Source organism: Saimiri boliviensis, chromosome 15, assembly GCF_048565385.1.
Source record: "Saimiri boliviensis isolate mSaiBol1 chromosome 15, mSaiBol1.pri, whole genome shotgun sequence".
NCBI lineage: Eukaryota > Metazoa > Chordata > Mammalia > Primates > Cebidae > Saimiri > Saimiri boliviensis.
Window position 1 is genome coordinate 58,068,314 of NC_133463.1, and position 25,374 is coordinate 58,093,687.

The 25,374-nt window shown below is 36.4% G+C and overlaps 1 protein-coding gene across 1 annotated transcript in view; it reads right to left on the minus strand.

Moving 5' to 3' along the window:
* EIF3E (eukaryotic translation initiation factor 3 subunit E) overlaps positions 1–25,374 on the minus strand; it is a 49,804-nt gene that overhangs the window by 14,038 nt on the left and 10,392 nt on the right. Inside the window, exons 4-9 of the mRNA XM_010349271.2 lie at positions 23,678–23,720; positions 22,531–22,635; positions 16,379–16,504; positions 15,591–15,715; positions 1,364–1,490; positions 458–559 (exon numbers count right to left, since the gene is read on the minus strand). Coding sequence (XP_010347573.2) covers positions 458–559; positions 1,364–1,490; positions 15,591–15,715; positions 16,379–16,504; positions 22,531–22,635; positions 23,678–23,720 — 628 coding nt within the window. The remainder of the gene's footprint in view (positions 1–457; positions 560–1,363; positions 1,491–15,590; positions 15,716–16,378; positions 16,505–22,530; positions 22,636–23,677; positions 23,721–25,374) is intronic.

A 25,374-nucleotide genomic window follows, 5' to 3' on the forward strand; every position in this document is an offset into this window, starting at 1 on the left:
CAAATGTCAAATGCAACCATGTGAAAAATTCTAAAGATAAGCCCACCTATGAAACAAAATTAAAAACACTCCATATACTGCACTTCAAAGTGACTTTGCTTATACATATGAAATATTATATTTACTCATTCAAGGTAAGATGTGGAATTATAGATATATCTGTGAATTTAAGTTACCTGCAATATTTTAACAAACTTTCCTCACAGAAGGGATAAACACATGGCAATAACATTTAAAAAGTCATTATTCTAGTACATTCCTATTTTAAGATTAATAAACATAAGCCATTTAAGTCATTTTAGGGTTAATAAACAAGCCATTCAGGCCATTTTAAGATTAACAAACATATTTCTGTTATAATTACACTTCATTATTTTAATGAAGATACTGCAAGATTAACTTTAAAGTATCCAAAAATTTAGGATTTTAAATTTGTAAGTAAAAAACTCATACTTACTGATTCACATTCCCTCAGCTTTTTCTGAGCCCCATCAAAGTCAAAGTTAACATATAAGCATTCAACAAATTCTGTAATTGGGTCTTTATATGTGTAAGACTCCTGTAAAAATAAGTAAAGGTCAAGGCAGGTGTGGTTCAACACTGTTTAGCAGATTGCCCCAGAATTTCCCAATCTTCCTGTTTTCTGCTTCCTTATCACTAATTTCTAATCAAATTACCTAGCATCTTCTTAAAGCAATTTTGTCCCTATCTTGATTCCAGACCACATCTTAAGCTTATAATGTCTTTCAAACCAAGTTCTCTTAAATTCTCATCCAAGAAGCATTCTGAAACCTTTCAAATTCCCCTACTACCAAAAGTCTCCCTTAGTCAGTAAACAGCAAAGATCTTCCCCAAGCATAAGGGTATTCAATCCCTACTGAATGACAATAACTTCTTTGTATTTAATTCATTCTTAAATATTTACTTTTCCAATCTATGGGTTTTGCTGATAAGCTCACTAAATGTAAACCAGCATGGCTGCCTGAACCTTTTGCCCAACTTGGGTCTGTTGAAACTGTATTGTATATAAAGTTCAGCCATCTATAATGATACAGGTAATGAACCCCCACCTCCAGGTTCCAGATTTTCTTCACTCTTTGCAATAATAAAAACACAAATACATAACGTATATTAAGTGTTCATCTAGCAGACGGTAATAATCATTCCATATCCAACTTGTGTATCTTGGACTTAAGGACAACAAAAGCCCATTTGAGGCTCTTCTTTCTTCTAAACTTCATGTATTCCTCCCACCTATTTCTAAAAGCATTTTTACCTTAAGATTAACTCTTACTTTAGAAAAAGAGGTTAGACCTAAAGCTTAGGTGCTTTTTAAAACACCCAGTATTTATTTTAGTTTTACCTGTTGAATAACTTTAACTAGATCTTTTAGCACCTGCCGGCGTTTTCGAACATCCTTGTTTGTTATGACTGCTGTAGTCAAATAGCGAAGAATGTGTGGACACATTGTCTGAATTGCATTAAGATACCTAAGAAAAAAATATAAAAATTATTTAATAACTTAACCCAGGGTGAGTTAAGAAAACCCTCAAGCAGGCCATTGGATTGTACTATTTCACTAATCTTAAGACTGTAGACACTTAAGAATGAGTGTCTAATAAGAGCATCTCCTCTAAGAAAATTTAAAAACAGAATTCAATTTCAGGAATCCAAATGAGAATGCTAGCCACTAGTTCTTTAACATGGAGTAAAATCGAAGACTCAATCAAGAGGCTAATTTTCCTATTATTATTTTTGAGTAAAAAGGATTTTGGAAGGCTCATACACATACTGTCACTCTGTTTCAAAAGACTACTAAGTGATGACTTTCATTCACCCATTAGAAAAAATGTGTGAGAATCTATGTGCAAAGCACTCATACTAGTCACAAAATCAGGCACTTAAATAATTCAGGGGATGGAAGACTGGAAGCAATAGGGAGAAGGAATATTACAATATTACAAGGCATTGGTTAAAGTGGTACTAATACGAATTAGGAAGGAATAGATGTTAGGTAAATGTTAACAGGGCCTTGGCTAATATTTAGCAAATCTTGCTGTTGTGATGATCAACTTGGGACCATCCTATGTAATTAGGTGTTTACCCTATGTTTCTTTCTTCTGCTCAATTTCCTCAAATAGCTCCCTATTTATTTACCCAAAAGTACTAATTTAGCACCTCTGAGTGTCAGACACTATACCAATCTCAGAATTTTTTGTCAATAAAGTCCCTTTCTCTTAGGTGAATGAAAACTGAAGCCACAAACTACCCATCCAGCTCCATCTCCCATTGCACTACCACTGACAGCTCCCTCTTTCTTTTCTTAAAGTTCACTGCACACAGATTGGTCTCCCAAGCTCATATCCCTAAAAGCCCAAATCCTAGCCATCCTTCAAAGTCCAGCTTCAACACCTTATCTTCTAAGTTCCCCCAGGCAATGATTAATAAATCTATATGTTATTATATTATAGATTCCCATAAAACATTGCTTAAACTCTTACAGGGTCCTAGAATCAAACACTTAATACTATATAGTCCCACTCAGCCTACCTTGAATGCCCTCTAAACAAGGCAAAGTATAAAAAGAATATCCACTCAAAAATGAAATAATTCCTAAGAAAAGACATCAAAAACACATTGGCCAAGTTATATCATCTGAAAAATTAAGCTCAAGTTTCAAATGAAAAATTTTTTAATGTGTAATGCAATTATTTCTCTTGCCAGAGACATCATGCACAAACACAAGAAAGCATGATTGTTTTTCTTAATATCAGTTTTAAAGTAGGTAATTGTATTATTTCTTTCTTTCTTTCTTTTTTTTTTTTTTTTTTTTTTTTTTGAGATGAAGAAGTCTTGCTCTCTCTCCCAGGCAGGAGCGCAGTGGTGCCATTTCGGCTCACTGAAACCTCCGCTTACCGGGTTCGAGCCATTCTCTTGTCTCAGTCTCCTGAGTAGCTGGAACTACCGGCACACACCACCTCACCTGGCTAACTTTTTTACATATTTAGTAGAGGTAGGGTTTCACCACGTTGGCCAGGCTGATCTCGAACTGCCAAGTCAAGTGATCCACCCGCCCCAACCTCCCAAAGCGCTGGGATTACAGGCGTGAGCCACTGCACTGAGCTGAAGTAGGTAATTTTAGTATGCATTTATGAGACTCATGATAAATTTATCTAAACTCAATTTATACACAAATATTTCTATAGGTTTATTGTATAGAGTGTTCAACTCATATTTATTTTTACTTTATCCTAAGTTTACGCCATTGCACCATATATATATTCGTAATTTTTACTGGAGGATTACTTATTTGGGAAATTCACTCCTTGTTGCTGAAAGTGTATTCCAGAAGCTAGTAAAATATTTGTAAAGAACCAGACACTAAATATGTTTGGCTTTCTGAGCAAGAGACAAAATTCAAAATATTATTCCAGATACTTCTATAAAAAGAAGGGAAACAAATTTCCAAACTATAGATCTATTAATGAGACCAGTGGAATTCCTTCACTGGGAATAATTTTTCTTAATTAATTTCAAATATAGAGGTCTGTATCATTAAAAAGTATTGCAAATGTTTTTCTGATAATGTAATCTGTAATAAGATTTTACATATTTAGTCCTTGAAAATGTAAAAACGGCCAAGAGCTATGGCTCACACCTGTAATTCCAACACTTTGGGAGGCCGAGGTGGGGGGAATGCTTGAGCTCAGGAGTTCAAGACCAGCCTGGGCAACATAGTGAAACCTAGTATCTACAAAAAAAAACAAAAAAACAAACAAAAAAATACAAACTGAGGTGGAGGATTGCCTGAGCCGAGGAGGCCGAGGCTGAAATAAGCTGTGACTAACTGCACCACTGCAATCCCAACATGGGTTACAGAGCAAGACCCTGATTCAGAAAAAAAAAAAGAAAAAAATAAGAAAACGTAGGCAGGGCATGGTAGCTCATGCCTGTAATCCTAGCACTTTAGGAAGCTGAGGTACGTGGATCACCTGAGGTCAGGAGTTTGAGACCAGCTGGGTCAATGTGGAGAAACCCCGTCTCTACTAAAAATACAAAAATCAGCTGAGCATGGTGGCAGGCACCTGTAATCCCACCTATTCTGGAGGCTGAGGCAAGAGAATCACTTGAGGGACCCAAGAGGCAGAGGCTGCAATAAGCCAAGATGGCACAACTGTACTCTAGCCTGGGCGACAGAGCAAGACTCCATCTTCAAAAAAAAAAAAAGGAAATGTAAAAATATGCACAGACAGTAGTAGTAAATGCCTACATCAAACATCAAACATCAATTGACATGCATATTATTTTAATTGAGCACACTTAAAAAAAGGCATTTGTAAATGTACAATTCTATAATTTTGGTATTGTCTTTTAGCATATCATCACATAACAGATTAATCACTTTCAATGAAATTTCCTTTGTATTTGCAACGAGGTCTAAAACTTTCTGCAACTATAATTTAAGCGTGAAAACATATCTGTAGTGCAACATAGTGAAACCTAGTCTCTACAAAAAAAAAAACAAAACTGAGGTGGAGGATTGCCTGAGCCGAGAAGGCCAAGGCTGCAATAAGCTGTGACTAACTGCACCACTGCAATCCCAACGTGGGTTACAGAGCAAGACCCTTATTCAGAAAAAAATCATGATGGCCAAATAGGCACAGCTCTGGAGTGCAGTTCCCAGTGAGAACAATGCAGAGGATTAGTAACCACCACATTTCCAAATGACCTTTTACTGCCCACAGACCAGGAGATTCCAGAGCCAAAAACCACCACAAATTTCCAGCACTTCAGCCCGCACCAGGGGTCTCCACACAAAAACACACGAATCTGGGTGGCGGTCTCAACTGACGCCCAGAATGCTTGGGAGACAGAGCTACCCAATCAACTGAAAAAAAGGGGCTTGAAACAGGGAGCCAGGCGATCATGCTCAGTGAGTGCCACACCCACAGTGACCAGCAATCTGAAACACTCTAGATTGAGAGTTTCACAGCAAGTGCAGCTGGACCCCAGACAGTCAAGCTTGGTGGGAAGAAGGTTGTCAGCCATCACCCAGGAGACCACCACTACCGAGGCAATCCACCATTACTGAGGCCAACCGCCTTTACTGAGGCAGTCCACCATTACTGAGACTGTCTACCATTACCGAGGCAGACCACCATTACCAAGACAGTTCTAATGGTACCTCTGTAAACAAAACCACAAGGAAGTTAACACAGCAGACAGGCAGAGCCCACAGCAGCTCAGCAGCAATTCTGCTGGCAGACTGTGACTAGATTAACTCCTTGCTGGGCAGGGCATCTCTGAAAAAAAGGGAGCAGCACGTAAGAAACTTATAAATAAAGCCCCACCTTCCCAGGACAGAGTACCTAGGAAGAAAGGTGGTTAGGAGTTCCGCTGCAATGAACTTGAAAGCACCTGCCCAGCAGCTGTGAATGGAACAATGAAGCTCACAGCTCAGCACCTGAGCTCCTATAAGGGACAGACTGTCTCCTCAAGCAGGTCCCCGACCCCATATATCCAAAGAGACACCTCATAAAGGAGAGCTCAGGCTGACAACTGGCAGGTACCCTTCTGGGACAAAGATAACAGAAGGAACTGAAGGCAACCCTTACTGTTCTGCAGCCACCTTAGGTGATCCCGAGGCAAGCAGGGTCTGGAGTGGACCTCCAGCAGTCCTACACCAAAGGGGCCTGACTGATAGAAGGAAAACTAAAAACCAGAAAGAATAACTTCAACATCAACAAAAAGGACGTCCACTCAGAGACCTCATCAGAAAGTCACCAACAACAAAGACCACAGGTAGATAAATCCACAAAGATGGGAAGAAACCAGTACAAAGGGTTGAAAACACCAAAATCCAGAATACCTCTCCTCCTCCAAGGGATCATAACTCCACACCAGGAAGGGAACAAAACAGGATGAAAAATAAGTTTGATGAATTGATAGAAACAAGGCTTCGGAAGGTGGGTAATAACAAACTTCTCTGAGCTAAAAGAAAATGTTCTAACCCAATGCAAAGAAACTAAGAACCTTGAAAAAAAGGTTTGGTGAAATGCTAACGAGAATAAACACCTTAGAGGAGACTATAAATGACTTGATGGAACTGAAAAACACAACACAAGAACTTCATGAAGCATACACAAGTAAGTTTCGGTGGCTGAATCGAACAAACAGAAGAAAGAATATCAGAGATTGAAGTCCAATTCAATAAAATATAATGGCAAGATTAGGGAAAATAAGACTGAAAAGAAAGGAACAAAGCCTCCAAGAAATATGGGATTATGTGAAAAGACCTGATCTACATTTGATAAGTGTACCTGAATGTGAAGAAGAGAATGAATCCAAGCTAGAAAACACTCTTCAGGGTAATATCCAGAACTTCCCCAACCTAGCAAGGCAGGACAACATTCAAGTCCAGGAAATACAGAGAACACCACAAAGATATTCCTCAAGAAGAGCAACCCAAGGCACATAATTGTCAGATTTGCCAGGGTTGAAATGAAGGAAAAAATGCTAAGGGCAGCCAGAGAGAAAGGTTGGGTTACCCACAAAGGGAAATCCTTCAGACTCACAGCTGATCTCTCAGAAGAAACCCTACAAGCCAGAAGAGAGTCGGGGTGGGGCCAATATTCAACATCTTTAAAGAAAAGAACTTTCAACCTAGAATTTCATATCCAGCCAAACTAAGCTTCATAAGCAAAAGAGAAATAAAATCCTTTAAGAACAAGTAACTGCTGAGAGATTTCATCACCACCAGGCCTGCCTTATAAGAGCTCCTGAAAGAAGCACTAAACATAGAAAGGAACAACCAGTACCAGCCACTCCAAAAACACACCAAATGGTAAAGACCATCGACATAATAAAGAAACTGGGTCAACTAACGGGCAAAACAACCAGCAGGCATCAAAATGCCGGATCAAATTTACACATAACAAAATTAACCCTAAATGTAAATGGGCTAAATGTGCCAATCAAAAGACACAGATTGGCAAATTGGATAAAAAGTTAAAACCTACTGGGGTGCTGTATCCAGGAAAACCATCTCTCATGCAAGGACACACATAGTCTCAAAATTAAGGGAGGAGGAAGATTTACCAAGCAAATGGAGAGCAAAAAAAAGCAGGAGTTGCAATCCTATTCTCTGATAAAATAGACGTTAAAGCAACAAAGACCAAAAGAAACAAGAAGAATATATAATGGTAAAAAGATCAATGCAACAAGAGAAGCTAACTATCCTAAATATACACGCACCCAATACAGGAGTGCCCAGATAAATAAAGCAAGCTCTTAAAGACCTACAAAGAGACTTAGGCTGCCACACAATAATAGGGGGAGACTTTAACACTCCACTGTCAATATTAGACAGATTAATGAGACAGAAAATTAACGAAGATATCCAGGACCTGAACTCAGACCTGCACCAAGCAAACCTAATGTACATCTACAGAACATCAACCCCAAATCCACAGACTATACATTCTTCTCAACACCACATCACACCTACTCTAAAACTGACCACATAACTGGAAGTAAATCACTCCTCAGCAAATGCAAAAGAACGGAAATCATAACAAACAGTCTCTCCGACCACAGTGCAATCAAATTAGAACTCAAGATTAAGAAACTAACTCAGCACCAAACATCATCATGGAAACGGAACAACTGGCTCTTGAATGTTGACTACATAAACAATCAAATCAAGGCAGAAATAAAGATGTTCTTTGAAACCAATGAGAACAAAGACACAACTTACCAGAATCTCTGGGACACATTTAAAGCAGTGTCTAGAGGGAAATTTATAGCAATAAAAGCCCACCAGAGAAGCGAAGAAAGATCTAAAACTGACAAGCTATCATCAAAATTGAAAGAGCCAGAGGAGCAAAATAAAAAAAAACTCAAAAGCTAGCAGAAGACAAGAAATAACTAAGATCAAAGCAGAACTGAAGGAGATAGAGATACAAAAACTCTTAAAAAAAAAAAAAAAAAATCAATAAATCCAGGAGCTAGTTTTTCAAAAAAGATAAAGAAAACAGACAGACTGCTAGCCAGATTAATAAAAAAGAGAGAAGAATCAAATAGACGCAATAAAAAAATGATAAAATTGACATCACCATTGACCACAGAAATACAAACTACTGTAAGAGATTACTACAAATAACTCTATGCACATAAACCAGTAACCCTGGAAGAAATGGATAAATTCCTGGACATTTGCACCTTCCCAAGCCTAAATGAGGAAGAAGTTGAAACTCTGAATAGACCAATAACAAGGGCTGAATTTGAGGCAGTAATTAATACCAACCAAAAAAATAGCTTTTAATAGCCTACCAACCAAAAAAAAAAAAGCAATTAATAGCTTAGCAACCAAAAAAAAGCCCGGGTCCAGACAGAGTCACAGCCGAATTCTACCAGACATACAAGAGGAGCTGGTACCACTCCTTCCTTCTGAAACTATTCCAAACAATCCAAAAAGAGGGAATCCTTCCCAAATCATTTCATGAGGCCAACATCATCCTGATACAAAAACCCAGCAGAGACTCAACAAAAAATGAAAATTTCAGGCCAATATCCATGATGAACACAGATGCAAAAATCTTCAATAAAATACTGGCAAACCGACTGCAACAGCACATCAAAAAGCTTATCCGTCACGATCAAGTAGGCTTCATCCCAGGGATGCAAGACTGGTGAAACATATGCAAGTCTATAAACGTAATCCACAACATAAACAGAACCAGAGACAATAACCACATGATCATCTCAATAGATGCAAAGAAGGCCTTCGACAAAATTCAACAGCCCCTTATGCTAAAAACTCTCAATAAACTAGGTATCAACGGAACGTATCTCAAAATAATAAAAGCTATTTTAGACAAACCCATGGCCAATTATCATACTGAATGGGCAAAAACTGGAAGCATTCCCTTTGAAATCTGGCACTACATAGGGATGCCATCTGTCACCACTCCTATTCAATATAGTATTGGAAGTTCTAGCCAGAGCAATCAGGCAAGAAAAAGAAATAAAGGTTTTCAATTAGGAAAGGAGGAAGTCAAATTGTCTCTATTTGCATACAACATAATTGTATATTTAGAAGACGTGATCATCTCAGCCCAAAATCTCCTTAAGATGATAAGCAACTTCAGCAAAGTCTCAGGATACAAAATCAATGTGCAGAAATCACAAGCATTCCTATACACCAATAACAGACAAACACAGAGCCAAATCATGAGTGAATTCCCATTCACAATTGCTACAAAGAGAATAAAATACATAGGAATACTAACAAAGGATGTAAAGGACCGCAAGGCAATAAGGACACAAATAGATGGAAAAACATTCTATGCTAATGGTTAGAAAGAATCAATACTGTGAAAATGGCCATACTGCCCGAAGTAATTTATAGATTCAATGCTATCCCCATCAAGCTACCTGTGATCCTCTTCACATAACTGGACAAAACCACCTTAAACTTCATATGGAACCAAAATAGAGTTCGCAAAGCCAAGACAATTTTAAGCAAAAAGAACAAAGCTGGAGGCATCACGCTACCTGACTTCTAACTACACTACAAGGCTACAGTAATCAAAGCAGCATGGTACCGGTACCAAAATAAAGATACAGACCTATGAAACAGAACAGAGGCCTGAAAAGCACTGCCTCACATCTACAACCAACTGATCTTTGACAAATCTGAGAAAAACAAGAAATGGGGAAAGGATTCCCTGTTTAATAAATGGTGTTGGGAAAACTCGCTATCTGTGTGCAGAAAACAGAAACTGGACCCTTTCCTGACACCGTACACTAAAATTAACTCCAGATGGATTAAAGACTTAAACATAAGACCGAACACCATAAAAACCCTAGAAGAAAACCTAGGCAAAACCATTCAGGACATAGGCATAGGCAAGGGCTTCATGACTAAAACACCAAAAGCATTGGCAACAAAAGCCAAAATAGACAAATGGGGAAAAGAAACAATCCCAGCAACCAAAAGAATGGAAAAAATTTTTTGCAATCTACCCATCTGACAAAGGGCTAATATCCAGAATCTATAAAGAACTGAAACAAATTTGTAAGAAAAACAAAAACAAACCCATTCAAAAGTGGGCAAAGTACATGAAAACAAAAGAAGACATTTATGCAGCCAACAAACATATGAAAAAATGCTCATCACCACTGGTTATTAGAGAAATGCAAATCAAATACATTGAGATTCCATCTCATGCCAGTTAGAATGGCGATCATTAAAAAATCTGGAGACGAGATGCTGGAGAGGATATGTAGAGAAATAGGAACACTTTTACGCTGCTGCTGGGAGTGTAAATTAGTTCAACCATGGCAGAAAACAGTGTGGCAATTCCTCAAGGACCTAGATATAGAAATTCCATTTGACCCAGCAATCCCATTACTGGGTACATATCCAAAGGATTATAAATCATTCTACTGTAAAGACACTTGCACACGTATGTTCATTGTGGCACTGTTTACGAGAGCAAAGACCTGGATCAACCTAAATGTCCATCGATGATAGACTGGACAAGGAAAATGTGGCATATATATACCATGGAATACTATGAAGCCATAAAAAACGATGAGTCTGTGTCCTTTCTAGGTACATGGATGAATCTGGAAGCCATCATTCTCAGCAAACTGACACAAGAACAGAAAATCAAACACCGATGTTTTCACTCATAGGTGGGTACTGAACAATGAGAACACATGGACATAGGGAGGGGAGCATCACACACTGGGGTCTTTTGGGGGAGAACAGAGGAGTGACAGCGATGAGTAGGGAAGTTGGGGAGGGATAACATAGGGAGAAATGCCAGATATAGGTGACGGGGGGATGAAGGCAGCAAAACACATTGCCATGTGTTGTGTGTACCTATGCAACAATCCTGCATGTTCTGCACATGTACCACAGAACACAAAGAGGCATAAAATATATATAAAAAATAAATTCTAAAAAAAGTGTGCAATTCAATATCCACTGGATGTCAACCAACCACATACTATGCTAAAAGAAATTAAAAATACTTTCTTCATAAATCTTTATCAGAGACAACTGAAAAACACATACCGATTCTAGACATACATGTGCAGATTACACACAATATCAACAGTAAGCAGCTCTCCCACTTAAAGAACATGAAGTCCTGGAAATGGGTGTAACAATGATCAGTCAAGTGAACTGGGTATATTTCCATTAGGAAAAAAGTTAGAATCAAGCAAAAATCAAATTAAGACGACTTAACAAGACAGAAAATAAGACAGCAATCTGACTCTATAGCAAGTGAAAATAGTAACACAGTACTTTTGCAAACAATTAAAAGTCATCATACTACTGAATAGTTTTCGTTTCCAAAGGTTGTTTCTGTTCTAAAAACTAGTTCCACAGGCATGATGGCTCTTACTGGGGCAATAGAAATGTTCTAAAACTGATTTGTTACTAATAATTACTAAATTATAAACAAAGAAACTCTTCTTGGACATCAGAGTAAATCAAAGTAGTGACATCAAACTACAGTAGCAGTCCCTATATTTTTCACCACCGCACTTTTGCAGTTTTAAAAAACACAAAAACTTTCAACTATGTCCTTGAATCAAGTAGCACAAATTACTAATTTTAAAAAATTTCAACCTGTAAGTACTAATCTTTCTCATATTTTGTGTGACTAAATGGGAAGTATTCATAAAGTGCCTCTAGTGTATCTGTACTTCAGTGTCATGGTTGTCCCTAAGGAAAAGCACTTGTGCAACTTAGAAACAGGACAAACCAGCCGCTTTTCTCACAGAACACTTTTACTTCAAATAATGACAGACAAACCAAAGCTATTCAGACATTCAGAGTTGGGAATTTGGCAGACTTTTTCGAGAAAATGAAGTGAGACTGTCCTTCAAGAAAAACAAATGATAACATTAGAGCTTTCAAGAAAAACTAGAATTTTGGAAAATTTGTATCAGCTACTGGGAGCATGAAAGCTTTCCAATAACTTAAAGCCTATTCTAATGGGTTTGGTAGTAATGTTAATGAATGTGGTTTTTCTGGTGGTGTATAATGTCAACGCACTGGAATATCTGCGTAACTCTCTAGACCAGTAAATATTTCCCAAACCAATGAATGATGCTATAAAATCATGCGTGAGTAAAAGATCCATTCCAAGTGCAAGATAGTTCAATATTGTCTAGAATATCAGTATAGCTTAGGATAAAAAGTTTTTTTCTTTCTTTTTGAGATGGAGTTTCACTCTTGTTACCCAGGCTGGAGTGCAATGGCGCGATCTCGGCTCACCGCAACCTCTGCCTCCTGGGTTCAGGCAATTCTCCTGCCTCAGCCTCCTGAGTAGCTGGGATTACAGGCACATGCCACCATGCCCAGTTAATTTTTTGTATTTTTAGTAGAGATGGGGTTTCACAATGTTGACCAGGATGGTCTCGATCTCTTGACCTCGTGATCCACCCACCTCAGCCTCCCAAAGTGCTGGGATTACAGGCTTGAGCCACCGCGCCCGGCAGGATAAAAAGTTTTAACGACATGGCTTCAGATTCTATATTAAAAACCATCTTTTAAAAAACTACTTCCTAAAACATTCTATTATAAAGACACATGCAGATGTATGTTATTGCAACACTGTTTACAATAGCTAAGACTTGGAACCAACCCAAATGCCCATCAATGATAGACTGGATAAAGAAAATGTGGCACATACACACCATGGAATACTATGCAGCCATAAAAAAGGATGAGGTCATGTCCTTTGCAGGGACATGGATGACGCTGGAAACCATCACTGTCAGCAAACGGACACAAGAACAGAAAACTAAACACCACATGTTCTCACTCATAAGTGGTTGTTGAACAATGAGAACACATGGACACAGGGAGTGGAACATCACACACCGAGGCCTGTCGGCAGGTGGTGGGGAATGGGGGGGAAAACATTAGGAGAAATATCTAATGTAGATGACAGGGGGATAGATGCAGCAAACCACTATGGCACGTATATACCTACGTAACAAACCTGCACGATCTGCCTATGTAACCCAAAACTTAAAGTATAATAACAATAATAAACTACTCTGTGTTGAGTTTTTTTTTTGTTGTTGTTTTTTTTTTTTTTTTTTTTGAGACGGAGTTTCGCTCTTGTTACCCAGGCTGGAGTACAATGGCGCGATCTCGGCTCACCGCAACCTCCGCCTCCCGCGTTCAGGCAATTCTCCTGCCTCAGCCTCCTGAGTAGCTGGGATTACAGGCATGCGCCACCATGCCCGGCTATGTGTTGAGTTTTATTGTATCTACTTCTTGTTGAGTTTTACTATATTCAAAAGAGAATCTTCACAACTATCAGAAAAGGATATTAACAAAACAAACATTTCTTTTCCAACTATACGTGTGAAGCTAGGTTTTCGTCATACAGTTAAACAACACATCACAACAGATTTCATGAAAACCCAGCTGTCAATTAACCCAGCAATTGAAGGTCTGCAAAAATGTAAAGCAATGTCACTCTTTTTGTCACACTAAATTTGTCACACAATGCACATTTTGTTTTTAAAGTTATTTTCATTTAAAAATCTATCACGTGCTAAATCTAATTAATTTACCATTTATTAATGAGCAAATTTTTAATTTGTTTTTATTTTTAATACAGTTTAATCCTTATTTAACATCATCGGTATGTTCTTGGAAACCGCAACTTTAAAAGCAAATAACACTCTTTCAGTACGAAGCTGATGAGGAAAAAAAACGGTTTCATTATTCATTGTTTTGCTTAGAGTTGCAGTTTCTAGCATAGAGACAACACTGAGTACTTACTGTATATACCAAGAGACAAAACCAATGCAAAGAAAATTACATTCAATATTTTTCATAGTGTAAATGGGTTCCAAGATCAAAATGTTTAAGAACCACTGGCCTGTAAATATGCTCCCAAAGATAATTTTAATGTCATTTTTCTCTTCCTTCTAAATATCCAATGGCTTTTCGGTATATATCTAATTTAAATGTTTGAGGAGGAAGGCTTTACTGGATGCTCAAATAGGGGTTTTTTTGGTGCCACAAAGTTAGAATATATTCCCATATACTCATACTTTTAAAAAACTAACCAATATATTCATCAGGACCCAAAATCCTTTTAAATGGAATCATTTAAAATCTAAGCAACCCCCCCGCCCACCAATCCTCCCTCAAGTAACTGATCTGATAATGGCACATAGGGTATTTCAGATTTTGGAGGATATCAGTCAAGATTTAAAATTTTTATCATTTCATTTGTCATATGAAGCCATTTCCATTTCTGTAAGATAAAATGTATTGAAAATATTAAAAATCTTCATTCAGATGAACAATTAATAAAATAAAAGAAACAAAAGTGTTAATGCAGGGTTGGGTTCAGGGGCTCATGCCTGTAATCTCAGCACTTTGGGAGGCTGAGGCAGGTGGAGTGCTTGAGCTCAGGAGTTTCAGACCAGCCCGTCCAACATGGCAAAACCCTGTCTCTACCAAAAAGAGAAAAATTAATTGGGCATGGTGGCATGTGCCTGTAGTCCCAGCTACTTGGGAGGCTGAGGTGGGAGGATGGCTTAAGCCAGGGAGGTAGAGGTGGCAGTCAGCTTAGATAGCGCCACTGCACCCCAGTCTCGGCAACAGAGCCAGACCTTATCTCAAAAAAAAAAAAAAAAGTGTTGTAAAAGTTTCCCAATAATATAGTCAATACAATGTAACTCATAACATGAAGCAATTGTTAAAATATGCTATTGCAATCTTAGGCTATAAAAAGTATATGTACAAATAATAGGAGCTAACACTGCCACTGTAGTCTATAAAGTTTAGATGACAATCCTAGAATAAAATGTCAATTATGAAGATAAATAGAAATTATCTAAAAAGACAATCAAAATACTATAGGGTCTGAAAAACTATATTTAATAAAACTAGAGATATTTAGCCTGAAGGAAGTAGAGAGGAGTAAAAGTTATCTTCAAACACCTAAAGACTTCCCATAAAGCAGTCTTGTTTCCCGTCATTCCAAACAAACAAGAAATAACAGGCAGAAGTTTCAGAAGTACTTGAGTTCCACTGGAAGAGTAAATTTTACAAAATAATTTCTAGCTAACAACATAATAGTCCAGTTCATAAGCAGTGAATTTCACATCACTAAAAGATTAAACAAAAAGTTGGTAGACAGAGCAAAGATGATATAAAAAGATTCTTTCCCAGGACGCACATATCCTTTCAAGTAGCATGTTTTAGAGCCTTATTTCTAGAGCTCTGATGTTTAAATGAGTTACCTGGGCTCCGGTTAAAATGTAGATTATAATTTAGTTCTAGAGTGAGTCTTAAGATTCTGTATGATGCCTATGCTGCTGGCCCAGGGACTGTACTTTAAAAGGCTTAGAGTACACTTTGTCAAATAATTTACTTAAGAGTCACATGCAGGCTTTTCAATAACAAATCTACTACACGAAGAAAAAAAAACAGGTGACAACAAATTCAAATGATAAAGAAAAGTATATTTTAAGTTTAAACAATTTCATATAATTTTATCTAAATACAGTCAAAATTACCCAGTAAAATAACTTACTGTGGCTGGTAAAGGAAGAGATCAATAATATTATCGCGACCTTTGGGGTGATTGAAGAAAACAAACAGGGACCAGTGAATAAGCCATGTTCTCTGCTGAAGAGACTGGAGCGGAGAACTCACAGACTGAAGGATTCAGAAAGGTATACATAAGAAATATTAATATACAAGAAAGAGGCAAGAGGACAAACATCACTAACTTCCAAACTGTAATTAAAAATGGGCCCCTTTTAAGGCATGACTTTGGTCATTATGATCCAAGTCTGATCCTCTATGCCTTCTCTCTGCACAATCCCTCAACATTCCAAATTATTACCCTGTTCTTAGAGGCAGATTCAATGATGTTCACTGAAGACGTTCTAATTTATAAACTCTCACAGAAGTTATAAATTATAATCATTTCAGAAAACATTTTAAAAGAATTAAAGTGAACATTTCATAGTAAGTATTAGATAATTGCAGATGAAAACTGTCTTCTGCAATAAAAGATGGCACTAACAGCATAGTTTCATTTTCACTGGCATAGGAAAAAAAGGGCACAGTAGCTTAACAGAAATGAAGGCTATGTTTTTTCTCTAAGAGTCAAATGAAGTTTGACAATTTCCTTTAAGGAGATTCAAACTAGTCAACCCGCTAATCCACTATGATTTTTGTAAGGTCAACCAAAGCTATTTTAAAATTTTTTGTTAGTCATTCTTTTTTTATTTCCCCAATGCATAGTTTGTTCTTATCAGAAAATATGAAGGATACATAGATACTTCAGAGAATAACTGAAAAACTCTAACTCACATTATTATCTATGGTCTCTTTTAACCGTGTAAGATCTTCCATGGCGGCATCCCAATTTTGCATTAAGATTTCAGAGGCCAGCTTTCCCCAGAGTGAACTTAATGCATTTCTATCTGTTGCTGGAACCTGTTTAAGAAACCATAATTAATTATATTGTGAATACTCTTGAAGAATGAACAAAGTGTATGTTTAATACCCACCTTACCCCTCTAGCCTACTAAAAGACCTATAGCTCTCTACACAAAACTGTAGTTATTTAAGTCCTTATTGGACCACACTGGTTTGTTTCCAAAAACTTAATTTGCTAAAAATATTCAGGTCTTCAATATTCAGTCTAGGTAAGAAAATAAAGGATAACTTTTATAACTAGAAAACAGTAGCATCGTCTTACTGTAACCCACTTCAGATAATTTATACACAACTAATCAAATTTCAGGCACCTAACACTTTAGAAACCAAGTTAGATTCACATGTAATTTGTCACTAAAATCACTAGAATGAAGATGTGGAAAATCAAGACTTGTGAGTCTCATTTACAGTATAATGAAAAATTATGTAGAAAACCAAAAAATATTTCCAAATTATGACACAAATGGAAGTTATGGAGAGACGGAGACAGGGAAAAAAACAGGCTAACTGGTTAATGACAGTTAATAGTTATTGATAAATTATGTACTTAGCAATACAAGTTAGTGTTTACCTGTAATCCTAACAAATTTTTATCCCCATTTTTTATCCCCATTTTCAAGAGGAGAACTAATACATATAAATTGTAACTTGCCCCAAATTACACTTCTAATCATGAAAGCTATAAATTTTATACCACAATCGTAACCTAAAAAAGGAGACTAAGGGTCATCCTTAACACTCCTATGCACTAGTAAAAGAGGGTCACAAACTCAAAACATCTAAGGAGATCAGGCTAATAACAAAGAGCAATGCTGGACTCCCTCAAAACAAAGTAGAAGTGAGTAAACTGACTCTGAACTCATCAGATGTACTAAAGCAGTAGAAGGAAGTAATGGTAGTAGCGAGGGAAGAATACATTTCTACACCTCAAGATGAAATTTCAATTTTAATTTTTCACAAAAGCACTTTTACATAATAGTGTAGCTATCGTAATTACAAGGTAATTACAAGGGTCAGAAATCCAATAAAGAATTTTGTCTCTACCATTTAACAACTAGAGTTTATACTTTAGCCTCTTCACTGCAACATGGGGATAGAACCCACCTCAGTTATATAGTTTAAGTGACATAACACATGCAGAGATTACAATTATCACCTGATACAGTAAAGAACTTGGTAAATATCAGTTAGTGAAATAATGATGAAAACCATCACAGAAATACGTATATAGATTTATATATAGGTACATTTATATACATATTTACAGATAGATAATCTAAACATTGGAGACTACAATACAACAGCCTATACTGAGATTCTTCTTTTTCAAAGTACTGAATAATATTTGGCACACGCTAAGAGCAGGCAAATAATACAGGGACTAGATTTGTAAATTAAATTTTGAAACATACCCATGATACTCCTGGTTCTAGTTATTATCACAATGTATATTCACAATATAACTTATACATGCATATTCATAACAACTTTATTTTTCATAGACAAAAACTAAAAGTAATCCAAATATTCACCAACAGATGAATATATGAAACAGACCATGGTATATTCACAGAAATACTACTGAGCAATAAATAGAATCTAACTTCTGATACATACAATAACATTAATAAATCTCAAAAACTTGCTACTAAAAATAAGCTAAACACAAACATACTTACTACATCATTCCACTTACATACATAAAATTCTAGAACAGGCAAAACTAATCTATAGGGACAGAAAGCAGGTCAATGGTTGCCCAGGACCATCAGTGGAGTCAGACCACAAAAAGGACTAAAAGGGTCTTTGAGGTGACAGAAATATTCCTTATCTTGATTTAATGGTAGCCACACAAACATACAAGATTTTCAAAATTCATTGAAAGTTTAAAAACTGATATATCAAAATCCATAAAATAATTGTTTTAATTACAAAGGATAAAATGTTTAATTCTTATAAGACATCTGAATATTAAAATATATAATAAAGTCAAAGATGCCATCAATTTTAACATAATTATTTTATGTTTCTAAAACCAAAAACAACCTAGTAAATTAAGACATTTTCTGATTTCAGATGTTAAAATATGAAAAACTATGCTTGAAAATCAATATTAAAAGCACAATTCTTACAGTCAGGGTACATCAGAGCCAAAATTTCAGTCAAGATCTTAATGCCTCCAAAAATTATCATTATTCGTACCATCTTGAGCCTCAAAGAAAAAATTTTTAAAAGAAAATACATTTTATATCCTGAGGGAAGCAAAGATATAGCTCCAAAAATATGACAACAAATAGTCCTATGAACTAAAATCACTTTTATTTCAAAATGCTGCTGAATGAGGGAATGGGGTATATTTTGGAGCCAGATCAAAGGCCACAATGATGGAAAATTTTAACAAAATAATCAGTAGTACTAATAACTTTTAGAACAAAAGTGTTCAAAAATTCCCACCAAACCAGCTTCATCGTTTTATTTCAATTAACACATTTCTTGGATTATAAATCAAAGAAGTTTCACAACCAGTGTACCTAAACACTCCTCAATGTATTCTAAAATCCCAGTCTTTTTTTTTTTTTAAAGGGGCAGATTCTAGGGTCACATGGCTTTAATTTATACAACACTGACCTACAATAGGTCATTCAGAGAGTCAAATTCTAATCTCAGATCATAGTTACAATGGCTCTTTCATAGCTTATGTTTCCCTAACCATAGATTTCAAAGAATAATCAACCACCAGAAAAGTATTTAGAAATTTTAAAAAGGCCACTGCAAAAAATTAATTAACTAAAGTAAAACACTGACATTTTTCATCACAAATCCAAACAAGATTTTTAGATTTGCTATTAAACAAAACTTCAGACAAATACAGATCTTATGGTACTGGCTATCCAAATCAAAAGAAAAAGATAAGTAATGTAATCTATTCTTTTAAACTTGGCTCTGTTAGCCTGCCAATATGCCAATAAGAAGCAACAAACTCGTACCTAATGCAAATGTTTTGTGGCACAAGATGCGACAAAAATTTTAAAATGAATTGAATGTAACTTCTAAGAATTTCAAATAACTATATGCTGATTGCTCTTGATGTAAAACATATTAATTTAGTGTTTATATCATAGTGTTCAATCACTTAATTAAAATATCATTTGAGTTCCAGTATAAAATTTGTTAGGGGTAATGCAAAAGCTTAAAATTAACCCCCCAGTTTTTTTTTAAGATAGGGAATTAACTTGTATCTTCTTATTTTAAAGAAGTAAACAAAAATTCACCAAACTTTTAAGTACAAACCTGTCAGTTGCAGAAATTTTCAGACCAATTATAAAACCATACTACATAAATATAATGATACTATCAACACTAGAATGTGTTATATGTGTTAAAATAAAAGTTTTTTGTAACAGTGTAGCAAGTTTTTCAATCCTCAAAAGGTTCATGTGTACTGCTCTGGCTAAACTCCATGTCATTACAGTTGGCTCTTCATACCAACCTGCTTTCAAGGGTGGATATGCTAGAAGAGTTTCAATATCTGGATTTTCAGCAGTTACCTTAAGTTTCCATGTCTTAGCAAAATGGCACATTCACTCATTGGCCAGCAACAATAAATTTACTGTGCTGGAACTCTAACATGACACTAAATCTTCATTCTCAAAATTCACTCCCAGCATTAACAAATGATATAAATAACCAAGTCTTTTCACATACCTGTAATCATACCAGGCTTCTGACTTTACAATCCTGGTTTAAGCTGTTTACATTTCCAAAGTAATCAACTTTTGCTCTCCTAAATCCCTTGTGATATTAAAAGTAAAACTGATGGAATTTTTTGATAAGTTACTACAAGTTTAGCATCACTGATTACCTTCAATGCACTTGCAAGTGAACCACAGCTAATTTGTAAATTAAGAATTCATCTACAAATGGGAGCAAGAGAAAAAGTTGTTTTTCTTAAGCAAAGTTGGAAATAAACATAAAATCTTTTTCTTTATTGGTCAGTGGAGTTTCAAAAAGTGAAGTTGTCTATGTAATTTAAATGTAGAAATTACCTGAATCAGTAATACTAACCTCTCCCTCCCCAAAAAATGAAAATTTAATTTCCTAGAAAATAACCACAGACAGCAGCCATAAGAATTTATTTTGTGACATGCGGAGCTAAAAGTGAAGAAAAAGCAGCAGAAAATAACGGTAAAAACAAACAAACTCTTCCAAGGTTGGAAGACAAAAAGTCTCTGTTTTATGGTCTTTTTCCAACTTCTATGATTAACTAGAGAAATCTTAGACAGGCAGTGTGCAGTGGCTCAGGCCTATAAATCCCAAAGCATTGAAAGGCTGAGGAGGGAGAATCACTCCAGGCCAGGATTTTGAGACCAGCCTGTGCAACACAGCAAGACTCCAACGCAGAAAAAAATTAAAAGTTAACCATGTGTGGTGATGCATACTTGCAGCCCTAGCTACCTAGGAGGCAACAGAATCTCTTGAGCACAGGAGTTCAACACTGTAGTGAGCTATGATGGCACTACTGCACTTTAACCTGAATAAGAGCAAGACCCTGTCTCAAAAAAAAAAAAAAAAAAAAAAAGATTTTCAGGGTCAGGCGCGGTGGCTCAAGCCTGTAATCCCAGCACTTTGGGAGGCCGAGGCGGGTGGATCACGAGGTCGAGAGATCGAGACCATCCTGGTCAACATGGTGAAACCCCGTCTCTACTAAAAATACAAAAAATTAGCTGGGCATGGTGGCACATGCCTGTAATCCCAGCTACTCAGGAGGCTGAGGCAGGAGAATTGCCTGAACCCAGGAGGCGGAGGTTGCGGTGAGCCGAGATCGCGCCATTGCACTCCAGCCTGGGTAACAAGAGTGAAACTCCGTCTCAAAAAAAAAAAAAAAAAAAGATTTTCAGTACCTACTTGCTAGTCAAAGGTGAGTAACAAATTACAATTTCTCAAATGAGAGGCTAGTCAATACAAGAATGTTTTGATAACTCTAGAAGGCACCTAATACACTTTCCTAAACAGAAGACAGAGTAAGAAAGAAGTACATCAATATGAAGGCCTGATTTTTATTTATTTTATTTTATTTCAATTATTTTTTGAGATGGAATCTCACTCTGTCACCCAAACTAGAGTGCAGTGGCATCATCTCGGCTCACTGCAACCTCTACCTCCCAGGTTCAAGTGATTCTCCTGCCTCAACCTCCCAAGTAGCTGGGATTATAGGCACATGCCACATGTTTGGCTAATTTTTGTAGTAGAGACAGGTTTTCACGATTGGCCAGGCTTAACGACTGACATCAGGTGATACGCTGCCTTGGCCTCCCAAAGTGCTAGGGTTACAGGCGTGAGCCACCGTGCCTAGCCAATGTCTAATTTCTAATCTGGCTTCACACAACTCTGCTTCTCTAACTAAAGCGCTAAATCTGGAAGCCTGTCAAATATAAGGTAACAGGATACTTTATAACAGTACCATTTAAACTCATCTACACCTCATGTAATGAAGAAACCATTGATCTCTATATTCTAATAGCTGAAGGCAGGCATAACTGGAAAAAAGTTACTGCTAAGGCAAAAAATATTTCACACACCCTTAGGATTCCACAGTTGTTTAGAACAAGTTCAAGGAATATATATATATATATATATATATATATATATATATATATATATAAATCAGGAATAATGGATTTACTCATCAATATTAATTAAGCACCTACAACGTGCCATTTGCTGTGCTTGTATGATAATAAATCCACTACATGGTAAGATACTGCTAATGCTAAAAACCATAAAATTATACCAAAAACAACAAATTTGCGGTTCCTACTTTAGATTTCAAGGACAAGTTAAATCAACCTCCAAATTTTGAGACCCTGAAACAAGGTTTCTGGTTTCTGTTTTTGAGTGGGAAGGTTTTCTTTTCTCTTTTGCCAATGACCGCTGAAAACTTACAGAGACCCAAATCTATAGACATGTTTTGAAGAACCAATGGAATCCTACAAAAGACAAAAAAATTGAGTACTTATACTTACCAAGACTCTAAAAAAATAGAGATATTCTGCTGCTCCTGAGTAATTGCCACACTCATATTGGAATTTTGCATATCTGTAGAGCGTATCTAAATATTCCTGCCTAAACTAAAAAGAAAAAAAAAGATTAAGTTCTCTTTGTTAGAGTCTTAAAATTCCATTGCAATTCATAAGTCTTTGAGGTCAAAACTGTGAATGTTGAATGCACCAATCTAATGTGTATTTTACAAATCAAACCTATCTCTGATTATGGTATTGATTTTTGGTGGCAGCTTTTGGGAGACTATTCTAAAGTGACCTCTGGAGTTACTTAAGGAAGTAAACTAAAGGGAGCTGGGGTATGGGACGTAGTTTTAGGATGAAACTATTCCACCTCAGATATCAAGGCATCAGTTGGACTCTCATAAGGGGTGTGCAACCTAGATGAATTCCATGTGCAGTTCATAGTAGGGTTTTTGCTCCTATGAGAATTTAATGTCTCCGCTGATTTGACAGAAGCCAGAACTCAAGTAGTAATGCTTGCTCACCTGATCATCTGCTCTGTGGCCTTCTGGTACTATTCCATGACCTGAGGGTTGGGAATCCCTTAAATAATTAATTATATGAAAACACTCATGCTTTGAGTTGACATGAAGGAAATGAGATTGAGAGAAATCTCAATTAGGAAAGCTTATGACATTTCTTTATTTGTGAATTTGGAGATTTATAAAGACCTTGATAATTCCAAAGGCTATTGTGTTCTACGAAGCAGCCAAAATATTACTTAATTTTATTGCTTAAAGCATTTTTAATTCAAATTTAATTCTGTCTGCCTTACTTGTTAATCCATAAGAAAAGGCATCCTATGCCCTATGATACTTAGCTTGCTGTTGACATGAATATAAAATGCCAACAATTATTGCCAACTATTATGACTTGGAATAAATGAAAGCTTTGAGAATTTCTGTTATCTAAAGGTGAGCTGTTAACATATATTTTCCTATCAGCAACAATTTATAAAAACTGAAGTTTTAAAAACATAACGAGATATTATAATACATTAATCTGGAAATTATATTCGTAAGCCAAGCCATGAGCCAATCTGTACAAACCAGTCTTTAGTCAGCATTATTAAAACATGACAACACTGAAATATTTTTAAAACACTTACACCATGTTTGTCCGCCAAGTAGTCAAAGAGCATCCTACCATCCCTAAATAATAAAAAACAAAAATTGTATTTTAAAGGCCATAGAAAACAAAATAAGCATATCCAACTTCTAAGTCATTACCTACACAAAACCACCTTAAATAAATACTTAAATGCTTTAAGTAAGACTTCCAGAATAAAATAAGCAGGACACTACATGTTTTGAATACAAGTATACAAAGGGAACTACAAACTTTAAAAATCCAACTTACAAGATTAATAAACCATGCCTGACTGTCCACGGTGGCTCATGCCTATAATCCCAGCACTTTGGAAGGCCAAGGTGGGTGGATCACCTGAGGTCAGGAGTTTGAGACAAGCCTGGCCAAGATCCACCTGAGGTCAGGAGATCGAGACAAGCCTGGCCAAACATGGTGAAAACGCATCTCTACTAAAAATATAAAAATTAGCCAGACATGGTGACAGATGCCTATAATCCCAGCTAAGGGAGGCTGAAGCAGAAGAATCACTTGAACCTGGGAGATACAGGCTGCAGTGAGCCAAGGCATCACTGCACACCAGCCTGAGTGACAAAGTGGGACTCTGTCTCAAAAATAAATAAATAAATAAATAAATATCTGATGTACATAACAGCTATGCTACATACACTATATAATCATTACATGTAACTAACTGTGAAATTTAATGTTTCTTAAATTAGCTTTGCATTATTTTGAGATGTTGACAGACTGGTAAAAAAAAGACATCAAGGGACAGGTGATATATGAATATAGTTGTCCACCTTATGAGCATTTTCATTGTTATTGTTGTTTTTTGAGATGGAGTGTCACTCTGTCATCCAAGGATGGAGTGTAGTGGGATGATCTTGGCTCACTGCCACCTGCGCCTTCCAGGTTCATGCAATCCTCCTGCCTCAGCCTCCCAAGTAGCTGGGATTACAAGCATGCACCACTATGCCTTCCAAAGCACTGGGATTACAGGCGTGAGTCACTGCATCCGACTGCATTTTCCAAAATGAAAACATTTTCTTATCCTTCTCACAAGAAGAAATATGCTGTAATGTGTCTTTGGAAGAATAATTTTACTTGATTTCATGGGGCAAAGATATGGCCCCATAAAAATTAATATAGGTGTATTACAATACTGAATATGAAAATGTACATGAAATTCCAACATAAAATAATTTCAACAAAAACTGAACGCTGGCAGTGGATCACAGTGAGTAACTTTGTATTGCAGTACTTTCATCACTCAGGTATAAATCATTGTCCTCTGGCTGATTATTTCTGGGAAAATGTAAGTACAATACAATATGCTCAATGAAATTTAAAAAGGGGGAATTGTCAGAAAAAGGTTTCTATGCCAAAAATAGGTAGTTTGTAAGTATAGTAAGATTACAAGTTTTTAACACATGATCTTTTCATTTATCTCAAATTCAGTGCCTCCTAAGCTACAAGATTCTCTTTTTCTACTAACTGCTGAACACATTTACATTCATTTTATTCATATTCTGATCCCATTACTTCCCAGTCTTTGAGTAACTAAACTACAGCATTCTAAATTCTCTGTTGTAGTCTAACATCTGGATTATTTCAGCTGTCCCTTGGTAATCACCTACATGTGACTTGAAGATCTAGAATTACTTATTCTAAAAGCATCCAAGTAATTTAGCGTAACATATAGCTCTGCCTATGCAT